Raw genomic sequence first — 17,907 nt, forward strand, 5'->3', positions numbered from 1 at the left:
ATCTGGGTTTTACGGCTCATTTGCACATCACGTCAATGATATCATGTCACCCTGTGGGTCATAAACCTGGTCAGGACTCGGAGTGTGCAACCGGAGAAGTACTCTCACATAATCATAAGTAATAAGGAGTGGGAGAAGTAGTTTACCTCACCTCAAGAGTGGTTTTAAATCAACACAAATTGAAATTGTGGTTAAGAAAAAAGGTCTAAGCCATCAGGAGCCTTAATTATGAAAATAAGGAGAGGAAACTATTTATAATAAAATTTCAATCATGACAACTCTCGGAAGATTGTTAGCATGGTAATGGATATGATGGTTTTAGAGGAACTCTGAAGTGCGCTGCAAACTGCTATAATAAATGTAACCAGCCATTTAAATGTGTGAGCAACAAGCTCATTGCCTGCAGATGTGACAGCGTTATTTAGTGATGGCCGATTTCAAAACACTGCTTCAGGAAGCTTCGGAGCACAGATGAATCAGTGTGTCGAATCATGATTCGGATCGTGCGTCAAACTGCCAACGGCTGAAATCACGTGACTTTGGCGCTCCGAACAGCAGATTCGATACACTGATTCATAACGTTCCGAATCTTCCTGAAGCAGTGTTTTGAAATCAGCCATCACTAAATAAGTCGTTATTTAGGGTTTTTTTGGCGCACCAAAAATATTATCTTCGCTTTATAATATTAATATTGAAGCACTATACTCACATGAACTGATTTAAATATGTTTTTAGTACATTAATGGATCTTGAGAGAGGAAATGTCATTGCTGGCTATGCAGGCCTCACTGAGCCATCGGATTTCATCAAAAATATCTTAATTTTTGTTCTGAAGATTAACAAAGGTCTTACAAGTGTGGAACGGCATGAGGGTGAGTAATAATTATTTTCATTTTTGGGGGAACTACCCATTTAAAGAATTAAAGAAAAATACTGACTACACACTTTGTAAGGAAGTTTGGGAATTATTAACAAATTTTTGTATTTGGCTGTCATGTCATGTGACAAAAGAACGAACAACTCAGAGTCAGACCCGAAGACTCGGGAGGTGAACTAATCATTTCTCTTTCCAGTACAGACAGCTGTAGGAACTGTGGACGAACCAGACAAATGAATCATTCAGATGATTCTTTCAAAACATATTTCTAATTCAGAATCGAGGTTTCGGCTCCGGCTCGTCTACAGAGAGAACCAATGCTGATGGCTTTTACGACACCCTATGCTTCCTGATAGCAGGAGAAGCAACATACCAAAGGGTCACCCAAGAAGATAGATCCTTTGATCACCAGAGCAAAGAAACAGATAGACAATGCAGACCCCTTTTGTTTCCTTACTTCACAGGAAAGCCAAAGAGACTGTTCTACAAATAAAACTGCTTCAAAATTGTTCCAACAATTTTAATGGACTTATCAAACATCTTTTAACTACATACATTTTGCATTATGTGTCCACAAGTACTACCTGTAAACAGTTAGGCTTTAGAACACTCACAATTCATGTAAATATGTTAACTCTTGACTGAATGACTGAAAGTATGCCTTATTTGGACTTGATTTATTTCTTTTTATCTTTCTTAAATCATGGCTTGAATGAAATCTGTTTAAAATGTATCATATTCCAGTTAATAGAAATTATGTTAAAATGGCACTCTGCTAAAGCAGAGACAGACCGGGATGTAACACCTATGTTTTATTGGGGGCAGAGGAAGGCCCTCTTGAAACAGGACAATGTCTGATTGGCCAGGACTCCTCAGAGGTGTGACAAACAACTAAGTTTAAATGATCATATTGCAAGATAGTGAACTAGCCTAGGAGTTGGTTAGTTCTGTTAAAAGAAGTCAAGACAAGTGCCAAGAACAATGGAGTAACAAGAAGAACAGACAAGCCGCTCATTCAAGCCATCCAACCTTCACTCACTTTTCTTTTCTTTTACTTAATTTTCCTTTACCGCTGAAAGTCTTGTGTCCTAAGTTTCGCCGCAAAGTTCAACCAACGACTTTTGCCGCTTCAACTCCAGCGACAAAGAGACTTCTTTCATTGTTCCACATGGACCTGACCTGGACCAATCATCGACTTGGGAAACCCTTCTCTACACGACGAGGGAGATTCACCTTTAAGTCAACGCAAGCAAGTACCTCCAGATGAAAACTGAACTTGTGCATTTAAATTAATGATTCATGGTTCGTTCGGGTCTTTGAAATGCATTGATAGGAATTCTGTTAATCATATCACTCTCGCTCTCTCTCTTTCAAAACTCTTTCTCTCTCATTTCCTTCTTACTGCAACGCGTATGAATGTATGTGTGTGCATATGTGCATGTGTTTGTGTTAGATTAGTTTGTGTTAGAATAAATTAAATCTGTAGATTTTAAAAAGAAAGTGTCTTGTATTATGTGATTCTAAAATTTAATGTCTTAAACTGTCGATTTTAAGTTACCGTGCTCTAATCAGTGTCACGATTGTTGGATATTTATATCCGTTACCAGAGCTTATTACGGCTCGAGCAAATGAACGCTGGACGAATCAGTTGCTCGGTCGTAATCTAAACAACTCTTTATTCATTTGAGCTAATTTTACTTCCTAGGGTGTTTTCCCTACACCGCATAGCCTCTTCTATGGGGCTGTCACGGGATGAACAGATTAAACCATGGTGGGTAATCTTTATAATTAAATCAGAAATAGACATTTGATATAGAGTGCAAAAAGCAGGATAATTAATCATTTTAAAAAAGCTATTATTCATCTCCTGTATGTATTTTAAGTCTTTGACATAGACTACAGTGAAATATCCACTCCTGTACAAAATCATCAGAAGATCTCTTGTCGGTGGACGGACTGTAAAGCCGCAAGATCTGTGATATAACGACAGATGGTGGTAATGAACAAATTTAGGCTCATGACTCCTTTGAATGCAAAAAGGAATGTAGCTTTTGGTCGTTCTTCACCGCTACTTGCTGGAAAAAGTAGTTAGCTACTGGAAAAGCTACTGTTTTAAAAGTAACCGAGCTACTGTCAAGCTACTGAAAAATGTAGTTAAGTTAATAACGTCACTACTTGTAGCTAGCTACTGCCCAACACTGTGGACTGATTAATAGATTAAGTAATCTAAATTGATTTTAATTTAATGTTTCATGCAACCTGGTCTCATAGGAGAGACGTACCCGTGGGCACGTTTTCGCAAGACACAAACTTACGTACCGACGAGTACGTCTCGCTGCAGTTTCCGACAGAAACGAACGCTAGAGGCCGGTAAAACGTCGATAAGCGCTTTTGCTCATTTTCACACACGGTTTCAATGACGGCTGGGGTCGGATTATCGATTCGTAAAGACTCGTTTTGGCGTCTCCTCGCGCGATATCATGTCACGACTTCAAAACGCATCTGACTGGAGTGCCTGATTTGTAAACGAACGTAATTTGGACTTTCCGGCTCTACGCGTTTCCCTTTTTTTGGCCGTGACCAAGCTTGCTCGGTAGCTCAGCCGATACGGAGTTGGACTTACGGCGAGGAGTCGACTCCCCCTGCCTGGGTACAAATCCCGTGAAAGGCGACTGACGGCAAAAAAAAAAAAAAAAGAGCTCAAAGAGAGATCTAAACGAGCTGAAAAACGGACGCTTCTTACGTCACGTTTGCTTTTGTTAACACTATCAGGTAGGTTTAGGCGTAGTGTCGGTGGGAAGTTATTTTAAAATGCAACGGAGTGCAAATGTCAAATCGAGAACCGCAGCAATTTGTCTAAAAAGCAACATCATAAAAACGTACTGCATTCACTCTATTATCTGCTCCGGCAAAAAAAACCCAAAAAAAACACGCTTTTAGCGCCGCTCAGTGGACATTTCAGAGCGAAACTGCAGCGATATGTACTCACTGGTACGTATTTCGCGACTCGCGAAAACGTGCCCACAGGTACGTTTTTGTCATGAGACCAGGTTGGTTTCATGTATTAATTCCTTAACAACATATAGTATTAACTAATAGTGTAAATTAATGTGTTAATTACCACAATAGGTTGAAGATACAGTATGTATTTCAATTTCTATTTGTCTGCTTTAATTAATCATTAGCTCATGAATTGCAAAGATATCATTATGTTATGACTTTACTTGTTGAGGCACCTGGTGACCAACATGGTTCTGGTAGGGGTTATTGTGGTAGTGGACCATGGAGTCATTCCTATCAACCCCAGAGGGGAGAAGCAGAGGATGCGCTTGTGAGGTGGCTTCCTCGCTGACCAGCTGGATCCCATATACAGTACATGGCCTACAACATGTGAGAATGTGTAACATGGAGGAGCAACCACATGCCAGAAAACTCTTCATATGAAAATTTACAAAGGAAGCGTCAGGCTTGCTATGATAGTCGGTGTTACCGGTGTTCAGTCGCAACATCGGATTCATCACTTGCCCACTAGGGCACCGAGGCAAATTTTTTCAGTTTAACACGTTAAAGATATTTAACACAATTAACACAGTATCCATTTTTCTGTGTTATATGATCAAGCTCTTATTCATGCAAATGCTTTTAAACCATTCAAGCATGACAAAACAAAAGAGAACACACTGTCTGTGAATGTCCTGCCTGTGACACACACACAATGTGCACCAGTAGCTATCGACCTCTCTTCCACGCTTGAACGAACCGTAACACACAAATTATGGCAAAATGTCAGTTTTATCAAGTGTCCTCATAAGAGCAGTCTCAAATTAGTTAAATTAAGTCCTGAACGTAAAGATTTGTGAGAAAATGGGACGTGTGTTACATCCGCGTCGCATGGAGCAGCGGCATATCTTAAAGGGTTAGTTTACCCAAAAATGAAAATTCTGTTATTAATTCCTCACCCTCATGTCGTTCCACACCCGTAAGACCTTTCATCTTCAGAACACAAATGATATTTTTGATAAAATCCGATGGCTCAGTGAGGCCTCCGTTGACAGCAAGATCATTAACACTTTCACATGCCCAGAAAGCTACTAAAAACAAATTTAAAACAGTTCATGTGACTACAGTGGTTCAACCTTAATATTTTAAAGCGACGAGAATACTTTTTGTGCACCAAAAAAAACAAAATAATGACTTTTCAACAATATCTAGTGATGGCCGATTTCAAAAGACTGCTTCATGAAGGTTCGAAGCTTTACAAATCTTTTGTTTCAGATCAGTGGTTCAGATCGCATATCAAACTGCCAAAGTCACGTGAACTATTGAAATTGCGAAACATTACTATTGACGTAACGTTGATCTTGTTGAAAAGTCATATTTTGTTTTTTTGCCGCTCAATAAGTATTCTCATAGCTTTATAATATTAAGGCTGAACAACTCTAGTCACATGAACTGTTTCAAATATGTTTTTAGCACCTTTCTGAGCATCGGATTTTATCAAAAATATCCCACGGTTTGATTTTCAGTTTTTTATATAAACGTTGTGTAAGTTAGCCTATTTGTTATTTTATATTAGGCCTAGCATAGAATATAGCATATATTCTTATTTGTTTTGTTAATAAATGTTTTATGTTTAATATAAGCGAGTTTGTACTGTTTGTATCGTTGTACTGTTTTGTTGTTGTGTTTTTCAGTAAAAATAATAACCACCATTCAAGCAATTGCTGCTAATTTGACATACGAGAGATGATATGCATGATGATTGTTCCCTGTGTGTGAGGAGGACCTGCCCAAATGGGCAGAGGAGTGCCTGATGTCAAAAGCAGGATCCAGATTCCAGGACAATTGTATTTTCAAGGGCATGTGAAAATATGTAATGCATTTCATTTCACAGCATTGCTGTTGTGGCTGTAAAAAATGCACCAACCCAAGTTTTGTTTGATTTGTTCCTTTTACATCATCATGCAAATCTTTGATAAATGTTTTATCCGGAGACCGAATGGCAATAAGGAAATGGAAATCTGAGTCTTTGTTTGCAAGAAAGCAGTACTGAAGGTGTGCTGTGGATATGCTGCTCCACGAATTCACAAGCTAATGCATTCCCAGCTAGAGTTTCATCATGAGCCTTAAATATGTTCATATGCCTGTGGATTGTTTGTTATTTGTATTTCATTTCTTTTATCCATTCTTTATTAAAATGTTTTACTTATGTGTGAGCTTTTAGACTTTGCAGGATAGGAATCAGGGTAATAACAGTGAATAGATGAAGAGTCTTATTCAGGTAACCCAATCTGAAAAATATTTCTGCTCAAATGTACATTATTTACAGCAGTTGTCGTTTCAAGATTGTTTTTATTGCAATGGACTCAAGAAATGGTTTTGCTGTCAGGATTGTAAAGCACATACAGCATCTGTATTGCAGGATGACTGTTTATGGTTTTGCAGTTCTGCCATTTAGAGAATATTTGGTTGAAACAGCTTTTGAATTCTATTAATATTTTTTAATAAAAAACATGCTTTTTTAAATGATTGAAGTTGAACTTTTATTTCTAATGTCATTTTTAATGCAAATTGTGCAGACATTCCATTTAAAGCAACTTACATTGCATTCAAGATATACAATTTATTTCATGCATTTCCTGGGAATCGAACCCATGACCTTGTATGCCCAGTATACAATAATATAAATGTTGCATATAATTGTATGTAAGAGGAGAAAAAGGCTTGGAACCAGAATTATCAAAACATGATTACAAAGAATTAAGAATTTCCAATATGTATGGTAGCAGTACAAAATGTAGTTCCAAACGTAGGTTCGGGAGGAACCTAAACATTCAGTCCTGTCAATCATCATTATGAGCGTATATAAGCAGCAGTCACTGCGTCATCCCAGTGACAATTCTTCCAGAATCTCTCCTCCTCCCCATCTCCTCTATTTCTCTTATTCTCCCTCTGCGCAGTACTGTCATAGGGGGGTTTAGCTCAGAGTTTGTACCGAGCCTCGGGCTTGAGCCTCCTTCAAGGACAGCAAGCTAAGTCTGTTTACCATTTCCAATTAAGACTGAATGGGCTGGTGAACTCATGATTCTCTCAATGAAACATAGACAGTAGTTTCAAGAAATGTATACTTCTATTTTTTCTAAAAGATTTGTTGCAATATCCAATGCCTGTCTGGCATTATTAAGGCTGAACTGCTTGTTAGGAATGTGAGGAAATTGGTGATGGTTTGGATACTGGGTTTTTTTGCCATCAACACCAAGTTCAGTCAGTTGCCTCACAGTGTTGGGTAAAGAAGTCAGCTGTGAGCTGTAATGGGACACCTGCTGAGCAAGGCTAGTTATTGAGCAGTTGTTGGGATGCTGTCCACTTCTCTTGTACATTGCTGCTATCAGGGACTTTTCCACAGCCTGATGCACCTTGAACAGACACCACTCTGAGCAATCTCCTCCAGTGTCGTTGTGAGCTGCTCTGATGTCACATTGAGCCTGTTCAAACCAGCGTTTTGCCTCTCCTCTGTTTGGCCTTGGTGTTTCTCTGTGGTATGACCAAAAGTTATAATGCCTTCTAGAGTAGTTCTGATAGAACCTCTCGCGTCCCCTCCTGTGGCTTTGTGCCTCTGTGTTCCACGTGTCATAGAAATCGCGAAAGTCTCTACAGGTTGAGGATGTGCTTTGTTCAGTTTCCCCTTGTTGTAGTTCCTCAATTCTGTTTTGCAGGTATTTGAATGCCTCATTGGCAAGTTCTTCATTCCCTGGATTCTTGTCTGGATGCCACCGGAGGTAGAGACGTTTAATGGCTTTTTGTTTGTCCTCGCTTGACATATTCCAGATTTCATTTAAGCTTTGGTCAATTTCACTTTTGATCTCTGTAAATGTCCCTGGAAAGACTACTTTGGGTGGAGGTCTAGATGTCAAAAAACATTCTATATCTGTGCAAGAGGACTCTGTGTTGGGTGGAGGCCTGGATGTCAAAATACATTTTATATCTGTGCAAGTGGACCCTGTTGACACAGTTGCCTTCTTTTCCCTTTTAAATTGGTAAAGGTCAAGAGAGCTTACTTCAATGAAGTCATCGCTGCCAACTTGTATTTTATATCTGGCAAGAAAATGTCTAATTTGTCCCATTGAATCATCTAGTCGGTTTACAACAATGGCATAGAAATATTCACCAGATTCGTCCTTGCTGAAGCCAACATACTCTCCACTTTCAAAGTTGTTAAGATAGTTCATATCAAGGCAGTCGTGCCATTCTTCAGGAATGCGACATCCAGGTTTCGGTAAGGCACTGTGTCCTTCCTCCTTGTGACCACTGTTATGAATGCCATGATTTGCCAATGTTTTCTCAACATCCTCCATGTTATCACACAGCAGAAGTTGCCCAAGCACTAGAAGGCTTGAGTTGGTCAGGCAGTTCTTTAGAAGAGCATTTATTTCTTTAGTAAGACACATATTAACTTCATTTACTACTTTGAAGGCCATGTCATCATTGTGTTTCAAGTAGAAACTGCATCCATCTTTCTGTTTTTTCACATAAACATCTGTTTCAGCCTTGCTACCTTCAAGTGGCTCACGGTTTAAGAGAAGTTCAGTTTGAAGAGTTTTGCAACAGATAATTTGAATCTTAGAAAAGATTTCTTCACACTTTCCAGCAGCTTCAGACTGTGAAATCTCACCTTTGCTGTCTTCTCTGATGAGACAGACTAGTCCATGAAGAAAAGCAGCAGAAGACAAGTGTTTGTCAAACCAGCCACTGAATTCACATTCCCCTTCATCACAGTACTGGACACTTGTTTCCTCCAGGCTTTCAGAAATTACATCAGAGAGAAATTTGGGGCGAACTTGCTGGGGAAGGAGCTGCAACAATGTTTGATGTTCATAGTGATCATCTCCAAGATAGCAGCAGTTTAATTTTTCAAGCAGTTTCAGCTTGGTTTCCAAAGGACCCTCAAGTCTTGCAGGCTGGAAGACTGTGTCATTGAAAAACAAAGTGCTGGATTCATAGAGTCTTCCATCTGTTGATGGAAGATAAAGTTGATTGTTTTGGAAAGAGGTTTTGTTCTGTTCCTCCTTCAGCAGGCAAAACAGCTGTTGTACAACACGCTTCACAGCTTTCTGCTGATTTGCCTGAAGGCTGTCTTTGTCAGAACTATCAGAATAGATTTCTTGAAGAACAGTGATATATTGATCGATGCTGGGCCTCTCCTTTACACCAATCTTCTTGAAGAATTCTTCAAATTTCATATAATTTGAGGGAATGCGGTACAAATAAGGCCTAAACTCAAGAGCGCCATGTAGCAAAAGTGATGTTTGTTTAGCCTTCACAAGTTTTGTCCTGTTTTCCACCAAGATAATGGGAAGGTCTGAGAACAGAGAGGCATCGAAATTTATTGACTGTAGGTATGCGTATGATTTGCTAAATACTGTGTTTCTTGTTTCCAACAATCTGTCACTGTGGCACTGAGAAGTACAGATGTTTTTCAGATTAGCAGCTATTTGTTCAGGAGGTGGAGTCTCCAAGGCTCCGGCATCCTTTATTTTCTTTATGTGACGTGGAAAGCAGCGTTCTGAAGGTAGGATTGACATAGATGTCCATATCAGATAATGGTGATCACTGTCTCTGTCAATCAATGATCCACTGATTGCAACAACCTCCCTCTCTTGAGCAAAGGCCTTATGATAATAACAAAGTGTTTGCTGAATTTGTATTGGGAAGATGAATTTAATGTTAGCAACTCTGTTCAGTAAATTTGAGTTTTTGTCATTACTCTTTGACAAAACAATCCTAAAGAGCAGATTTGATCTTTCCTTAAGAACATCTAGAGGAGTGTTGCCTCTAGTTTCAGATTCAATTTGTTTTGCAAACTGAATGATCTCCTCATTAGACACTTTATGTTTCAATCCAAGGTCCTTTAAGAGACAAAGTGCTTCAGTACATTTATCTTTGAAAATCTCCCAAAATGTTTCTGGCACAAATCTCTGTTTTGGAAGCATTACCCTGTAAAGGGGTACATTGACATCATAGAAGTATGAAGCCACCTGAAGAGAGCCATGGATGTCTTGAATAAATCTGACATCTCCCAGTGCAGAGACAACCCTGGGGTCCACTGGTCCAAGCTCCACTAAAAACTGCATTAAATCAAGAAGCTTGGCCTCATTCATCATGTGCACAGAAGGAAGAATAAACTGTACACAGAATTCCAAGTCATTTAGAACCTTAATATTTAAATGTTCTGCCAATTCTAGGTTCACCCAGGTGTGCTTGAGGAAAATGCTGTCACATCCTTCAACCTGGTACAAGTTCGGAAAATCAGTGTAATGCGAAGAATTCAGAATGAATATCATTTTGTGTGAATCAATCTTTTTCCGTTTTCCAGTTATTGACTCAAACAGGGGCAAAGACTTGAGCATCCACACATCTTGACTCTTGTTATTGGAATCTCTGATCCCATGTTGTAAAAAGCATTGAAGATCTACACATTCTTCTTTAGACAGTTCCTCAAACTGTGTATGAGGTACATGATAAACCTGCCCCAAAACAGCACTGCTGTCTCCTGTTTGCAGGAGTTCTGGATTCATATACTTGAAACGGAACTCAGTTGTGAGGTCACTGAAAAAGCTGAGGTCTAATTTCATGAACCCCAGTTTTATGAGAATGGATGCTATTTTTTCATTTTGATACTGAATCACTTTTGATATGTTCCCCATTGTTTGTAAGAAATGTGCGTTATTTTGACTGGGGCAGATTACTGGTAAGATAGGGCAGTTTTCAAATTGCTTCTTTATCTCACTGAAGACATTCAGACATTCATTTTGGTTACTTTTCTCTTGATCATCAAAGAAGCTCCATAATGTTTTCAGCCATTGAATCGTCTTTGTCTCCGCTTTGTAAAGCTGGCACATTTGATCAGGTAATGAGTGACTGAGCAGTTCAGCAAGTTCTGGTTTCAAATACATAGCTGCTATGTCAATTGTTATGTCATCAATAAACTCTCCCTCATGTAGAATTTGGACATGATTTTTATTGACATCATTGTCTGCAAACATTTCTTGATGTCCTTGGAAAAGACTGCTAAATCTTGATATCAGCTTTGGGGATTTAGAGTCAAAGACTCTTAACATCTGATCTTCTGTGAGGAGAAGAGGCAGCCCATTGAGGTCATGGATATTTTTTTCATCGGCATTTGTCAAGCAGAAGCTCAGAAGTTCTGAACATCTTGTTTTGTCTTTGATCCATGTCTGGCTGATGGGCAAAGGCAAATCACTAGTTGTCTGGGAAGGATCATTTAAAGATCTATGCTTCAAGAAATTAATCACTGTTGAAGCACTGACTTCTGTCACATTCACACCAGCTCCTATGAAATTCTTTTTTATTTCATTAATTTTCCAAGAGTTTGGTACTAATTTCATCCCGATGTCATCTAAAATTTTGAAAATTCCATCATTTTCTTCACTTGAAAAATATGGACAATTTTCTGAATGTTGTTTAGATTGACTGCACCAGGTAACTGTGTATTTTTGTAGTGAAAGATTTGATGACTCAGAAACAGCGTGTACAGTGGGTATCACAGGAAGGTCACGTTGGCTGATTGATTTATAGACCTCATGGATCATCTCATGCCAGACTTTGTCTACTCCTAGAGAAATGCATGGAAAGTAATTAAGGCAAGAAGACTCTAGCTGGGACTCGAGCAATACAAGAGCTGCAGGTGTATCCTTCTTCATGACTGAACACAGATGTAACAGGAGGTCAGCATAGAGTGGTGAAATGATGTTTACTTTCAGTGACTGGTTCCACTCTGTCTTTAGACTATTACCATCTTCTTTCCACAAGTCCCTTCTAGAAGAATCTACTTCAAAATTTGCATTCACATGAACTGGTAAACCAGTTTGTCCAGGTAAGGGCAAAGAACAAAATGCCCTGCCAGTAAATGTGTGGTTAAATGGGCTGCTCCTACATGCAGCCAGAGCAGCTTGAGGAACTTTGGAATCATCTTGCTTGTTTTTTTGCATATAGTTTTGTTTTGAAAAGCCAAAGCTCTCTGCAATGATCCAATTCCACTGTTTATTTCCAGATAAGATTTGCATGTCATAGATGGTTTTGCAGGGTTCTGCTGTTCCTGACATGAGGGATTCTCGAACATGTCTGTGAAAGTTTTCCTTGCTTACCATGTTCTTCTCTGTGAATTTCTTTTCAATAAGGAAATTACATTTATGTGTTCCATCTTCACTGATCTCCAAGAACTGTATTTTTGTGATGTGTTTCAAGAAGAGTATTAGTTCTTCAGTCAAGGCATAGTAAAATTCCTTCATGTCATGGTCTGTGACTGTATGTCTAGATATTTCAGATTTTTCTGCCATTTCCTCTGTCCTGAGAGGGAGCCTGAACATTGTTCCAGAATTGAGTACAAACATTTCTGGAAGAAAGGTATGATAAACATCCTCAAAAGACTTTTTTAATTCATCATCAAGTAAAAACTTGCAGCCTGGGGACTGTTCTGTTACATCTTCCACATATTTTAAATTTGGATCAGAAATGCAGAGCCATTTGTCACCAGTCAGGATGGATGGACAATCTGTCAGATGATACAAAGAATTGAAGCCAAGTCCATATTTACCAGTTCTCCCTAAAGTACCATGTTTTCCTCCTTCCCCCAGCTGCTGGATACCTTCCAGATCCGCATCAGAAAATGTTCTGTTGTTGTACACACAAAGAGCTGGACCCTGAACCAGCTCCCATTTCTTTCCAAATATCTTTTCTGTCTTATGTTTTCTTTTGTCCCATACAAAGTGAATTTCTGTTGCCTGTGCATCATCAGCATTTTGAATAAGCTCTTTCAGAATATCCTTTTTAGATGGATATGCACCAATTAAATTTTTTATTCGGACAGTAAGTTTCTCAGTTTGTCCAAATTCTTTGGCATGAAGGGGAAACGCACTGACTAAATGATTCTTCAGAGTATGGTGTCTTGTTGTCATTACACCAAAATGACAGGCCACAGGTCGAGGTATCAGATCATGGGCGAGCTTGACACCAGCTGCAACAGGCATCCATGGGCTGTCATTAAATCTCAGCTCTTTAGAAGAGGTCAACACACCTCTCTCATCAGGTATGAGACAGTCTGTAACCTTTTCATCTTTGATTTTGTATAGTCCTTTAATGAGTATTGCAACACACTTTTGAAGGTCTGACATGGAGAGAGGGTGAGATCCATTTAAAGCCTCAATTTCATTAAGTGCAGCAACAAATTGCTCTTTTGTGAATTGTTTGTTGACACCAAGGCAGTCCCAGAGCCTCTCAAATTTGGAGAAGATGACTGGAAGCACATAGAGATATGGTTTCTCTTCAAATTCTTCACTTTTGGCCACTGACCTCACATTTACAAAGTGATCCTCAATGAAAATGAATGGAATTGATTTTGCATGGCCAATAATGGGATTGGGATCTTTCTGTTCCAACAAGTAATAGTTGAGATATTCATAACAAGACTGGACAATGTTGAAGAGGGCAGTATTTCCAAATGCATTGCAGTGTTGGTGTGCTTTTAACAGCTGCTGAAGCACAGTCTCAACTGATGGATTTGTCAGTACTCTCAATTTTTGGAGAACTGGATCATAATTGTGTATTTGAAGGGCTGAATGATCAACTGTGAATTCTGTCATGCTTACTAAATTGCGACAAATGTCACTGTAAACTTCAGAGGGTTTTTTAAGAACAGTGGCATTCTTGTTTTGCTGAACTAAAGGAACTAAGGCAGGAAGAAATGGAATTTGAGACAGTGTGTGCCAGTGCAGAGAATTCACATCTTCTGAGGAGTCGTTTATTGACTCCATAAGACTCTGAAGATGTCTAAGACATTTAAATTTATTCTGTTGCCAAACACTGGATATCTTCCCTGCTCTTTCTATGATGTCCTCTAAAGGGAGGTGGTCACTCAGCATTCCCAACTCTGAAAGTCGTTGAATCTTTTTTGGTGAGAGAAAGTCATTTGCTGTTCCTTCAAGAAAACGTCCTTCCTCAAGTTCATACAAATAAGCCATTTTGCCAGAACTATTCACAAGTCGCTTGATAAATTGAAGGTTCTTACTGCTCTGTATTGGAATGCAAGGGTAACTTTTCAGTAAGTCATCAACAGCAGGATCATTCAAGTCAATGGCATTCAGCACAAGAATATTTCTGCTGTGTGTGTTCAGAGAGCTCAAGTTCTTAAAAACAATGTTGTAAAATTCAGGCCAGTTGATTGTTCTCTGTTTGATCTCCAGCTTGAAGCTGCAGTCGATGAAACTCTGTCTTACCCATGATGGAAGAAAAACAACACTGGAGTATGAAGCTCCCAAGCTCAAGAACACTTCCATGGCAATGTCTCCAATTTCTTGGTTCTCCTCAATTTTTGGATTAAGAAATCTCACATTGTCCATTGAACACCAATGTTTTCCATGGCTGAAAAGCTCCAGAGATTTGCCATTGGCATTCTGCACAACTGCTGAGTAGAATGACTTAACCATGGGTAAAAATGCTTTGCTTACTGTCTGTGTGTTAGGCCAGAATGTATGGAAGGAATAGTTCTGGATATGTCCATTTTGGGCCATTTTTTTCAGCTCAAGCAGTGTAGTAATGTAGGCAGAAGTTACAGCATCTTTCAGTAAAGCTTTGTTCCACTCAGACTTCACTCCTTTTTCCCATAGACTTTTCCTATTAGATGTGACTGCAAAAGTTCCATTGACATGGACTGGAAGACCTGTCTCAATTGAGAGAGGAAGAAAGCAAAAAGCCTGGCCAAAGAGGTTTTCATCAGGGGACCATGTGTTAGCTTTTGCCTCTCTATGCAAAGGTACAGCTATACCTCCCATTGGAAATGAAAACACATGTTCTTGTTCATTTCCTCTCTGAAACATTTGCAAAGAAGCATGCGTCCCAAAACATGAGTACAAAAGCCAATACTGGGTGAAAGATTTATCTGACTGCTCTTGAACTATTTTAACAATGTTTGCTTTGTTGACATCAATAATGTTGTGGCATTTGATATCACTATTTCTGAAGGTGTTCTCGATTTCTTGGAGAAATGTGTCAATCGAGACTGGAAATGAATTCATGACTTCTCTGGATATTTTGAGAGGAGTCTGAATCTTATCATTCCTTGGAGGAGTCGATGCGTTTTCAGGGACAATTTGAAGGAACATAGATGTAATGCTTTTCAGAAATAGTAGGTGTGTTTGTGAGTTGTCAGTCAAATGATTTTTAAAACTCCTAATTCGCTCTTCATCATATACCTTTGAACTGATCTCTGACTTGTTGGCCTCCTCCAGAGTGCGAAATGGTAATTTGATCAAGGTGCCGTCATAAGCTTTCTTGCTGTTTTGCACTGACAGATCACAATCAAAAATTCCTTCATAAGATTTAAACTGTCCAGGAAACCTTTTGTACAGTCGTTCCTGGAATGGGTCAAGTTTAATTCCTGGGTTTCCTTTGCTGACTATGTGCTTTTCCAAATGGGTGACATTTGGATCAAGTATGAGAAGGGTTTTCCCACTCAAAATCGAGGGAATATCACTCACATGGTAAACAGCATTAAATCCAAGCCCAAACTTTCCAATCATCTCAACCTTTTTTTCCTTTGATGCTGACCCCACTTTGACAATGTTTCTCCAATCTTCTTCTGAAAAAAGCTCATTGTTGAAGATCCAAAGGCATGGTCCATTGCAGAGGGACATTCCAGGATCAAAGAGTGTTTCAGGGGGATCTTTGTGTTTTCTGAAGTCAAGGAGGCATTTACATGTGGTTGCCCCAGAATCCTCAGCATTTTGTAGGAGTTCTTTGAAAATGTCACTTTCTTCATCATACTCTTTAAGAATGTTTTTAATTCTTTGAGTAATTGGTTCAGATTGCCCACACTGTTCTATGCCAAAGGAATCTTGCTCTGCTTGTATGAACTGTGGTTTTAAGATGCGAGTACTTAAGAATGGGACTTTCAACCATCTTGCAGTGATGGGTAGAACTTCTTCATGAATGACATAGAACTCCTCATTGTCTTGTTTCAGGTCATCAAGTCCTTCAGCACTGATGTCACAGAAGACTGTTTTTGACAAAGACTGCAGAGTAAAGTTTTGATTTTGTGCCATAACAGGCACAGGGGTACTGTCTTTTAAAAGCTTCTCATTCTTTCGCATCCAGTCAAGAATGGCAATTGACACTTTAAGTTCTGTCAAGTTTCCATGAGGAGGACACCTGCAGTCAATTCTTTGTTTTATGTCATGGAGTATGTCTTCAATCTCCTCATCGGACAGTGTGTTCTTCACACCAAACTTTGTTAGCAGGTTTTCATATTGCAAAAATTCTTCAGGCACTTTCTTGATGTAGGGGCTTAGATCCAGTTCAGATGGATAGGCTAAAACTATATCTCCTGGACAGACAAACTCACTTTTATTCCATATCCAGGGGATGCTTTTTGTGTCCATTACATCTGTGAAATTTCTCATGTTGTCTTGCATGAATTTGTAAGTACTGTGCAGCTTGGTTTTAAACTGAAAATCTGAATTTGGGTTGACTATTGATCTCAGTGCAGTGAGGTTCTCCAAGACTTTTTCAGCAGGAGGGGGATCATAAAGTCCAAGAATTTTGCAGACATGTCCTGTTAGCTCAGAGGTAAGTGGCATTACATATCCAACAATTGAAGAATATTTTGAATCCCTTACTTCAGCTGGCTTATAGAAACCACTCTTAATGTTACAAATGCTTGCATTTGAGAACTTTGGATTTTCACAGGGAACCCACTGTCTTTGCTTCAGCTCTTCTATCTGTGCCTTGGTGAATTTTGAAAGAAAATCATTCTCATTCAGGACTCGAACAAGAGTATGTGCTTTTTTGAATGCCTTATCTGGTGAGTAGACACAAAGCTTTTCAATATGATTTATGACTTGGAGTATGTTTTCTGTTAATATTTCTTTTTGCTCTGTCTTTAGGCCAAGGCATTGCAAACTCTGAAGCATTTCCTTGGTCTTTGTGTAAATAGGTGGGGGAAAGAAATCTGCCCCAAAAAGATCCTGAAATGTCCCGTTTCTTGGATCAAAAACATCTGAAGCTTGTTTGTGATCTCCCTGAGTTGTCTCAATAAATTTGAGACTTTTAGTTTTCATGAGCAGCTGCTCACTTTGTGAGAGTAGAATGCTACCATTATTCAATATCCAGGTCATTACTGTCTGTTCCTCATTTTTTTTGAAAGAGGCTGTCTCAATGCAGTCAACCAAATGAACAGCCACATTAACTGCATCTAAGAGTTCAATATTAAGAAGAGTCAAAAGTCTGCGATCAGCTTCATTTGCACACTGTACAATGGTCTCAGGCATTGGCAGATCATTTGGAATGGCTGAATTGGTGGTTGAAACAACTGCTTGCTTTGATTGAACTGCAACATATTTCCCAGACATTATTCTGAAGATTGGCAACATGGAAAGCAAGTTCTTTTCTGCATTTGACAGAGAATTTAAAGAAGAGAGGTACACTTTCAACTCCTCTATTTCCTGTGATGATGCAGAGGCAATGCCTTTGATGACCTGATCTCTGTGTGAGTTTACAAAGGCTTGTAGGACACTTCTTGGTGAAGCTGGAAGAACATACCTCTCAATGTCATGATGTCTAAGACACTCATCTCTTTTTATCTCTGTACACCCCACCATCCTTAACACTTTCTGAACATGATCTGACAAGCTAGACGCTGTGCTCCTTTGAAAAATCAAAGTTGTGTTACTCTGCAACCTTGCTAACAATACAGAATTGCCTGAACCGTGTAGTGGCTCCAGTGGTATTAAAGGCATGTCAATAAAGTCATTTAACTCATTCCATTCAGTGCTAAGAAACTTCCAGAATTCAGCCAGCCAGCTCTTTGGTGGATGATGATCTTCTGCTGTTTTCCATGTCACATGACCTTGGGTCATCTTCCAGTCCATGGGTAAGTGCTTCTTGGTGAGTGCAACAACATGATTTGCATCCAAATCGATTATGTTGTATATGCCTAAAAAAAAAAGTGAAATGATTGA

The 17,907-nt window shown here is 39.1% G+C and overlaps 1 protein-coding gene across 1 annotated transcript in view; it reads right to left on the bottom strand.

Moving 5' to 3' along the window:
- Positions 1-6,458: 6,458 nt before the first annotated feature.
- The window catches only part of LOC125269758 (sacsin-like), a 29,426-nt gene continuing 17,977 nt past the window's right edge, over positions 6,459-17,907 (bottom strand). The window contains exon 8 of the mRNA XM_048192721.1: positions 6,459-17,882. Within this exon, the coding sequence (XP_048048678.1) occupies positions 6,991-17,882 (10,892 nt within the window). The 3' untranslated portion in view covers positions 6,459-6,990. The remainder of the gene's footprint in view (positions 17,883-17,907) is intronic.

Source organism: Megalobrama amblycephala, linkage group LG6 (assembly GCF_018812025.1).
Source record: "Megalobrama amblycephala isolate DHTTF-2021 linkage group LG6, ASM1881202v1, whole genome shotgun sequence".
Classification (NCBI taxonomy): domain Eukaryota; kingdom Metazoa; phylum Chordata; class Actinopteri; order Cypriniformes; family Xenocyprididae; genus Megalobrama; species Megalobrama amblycephala.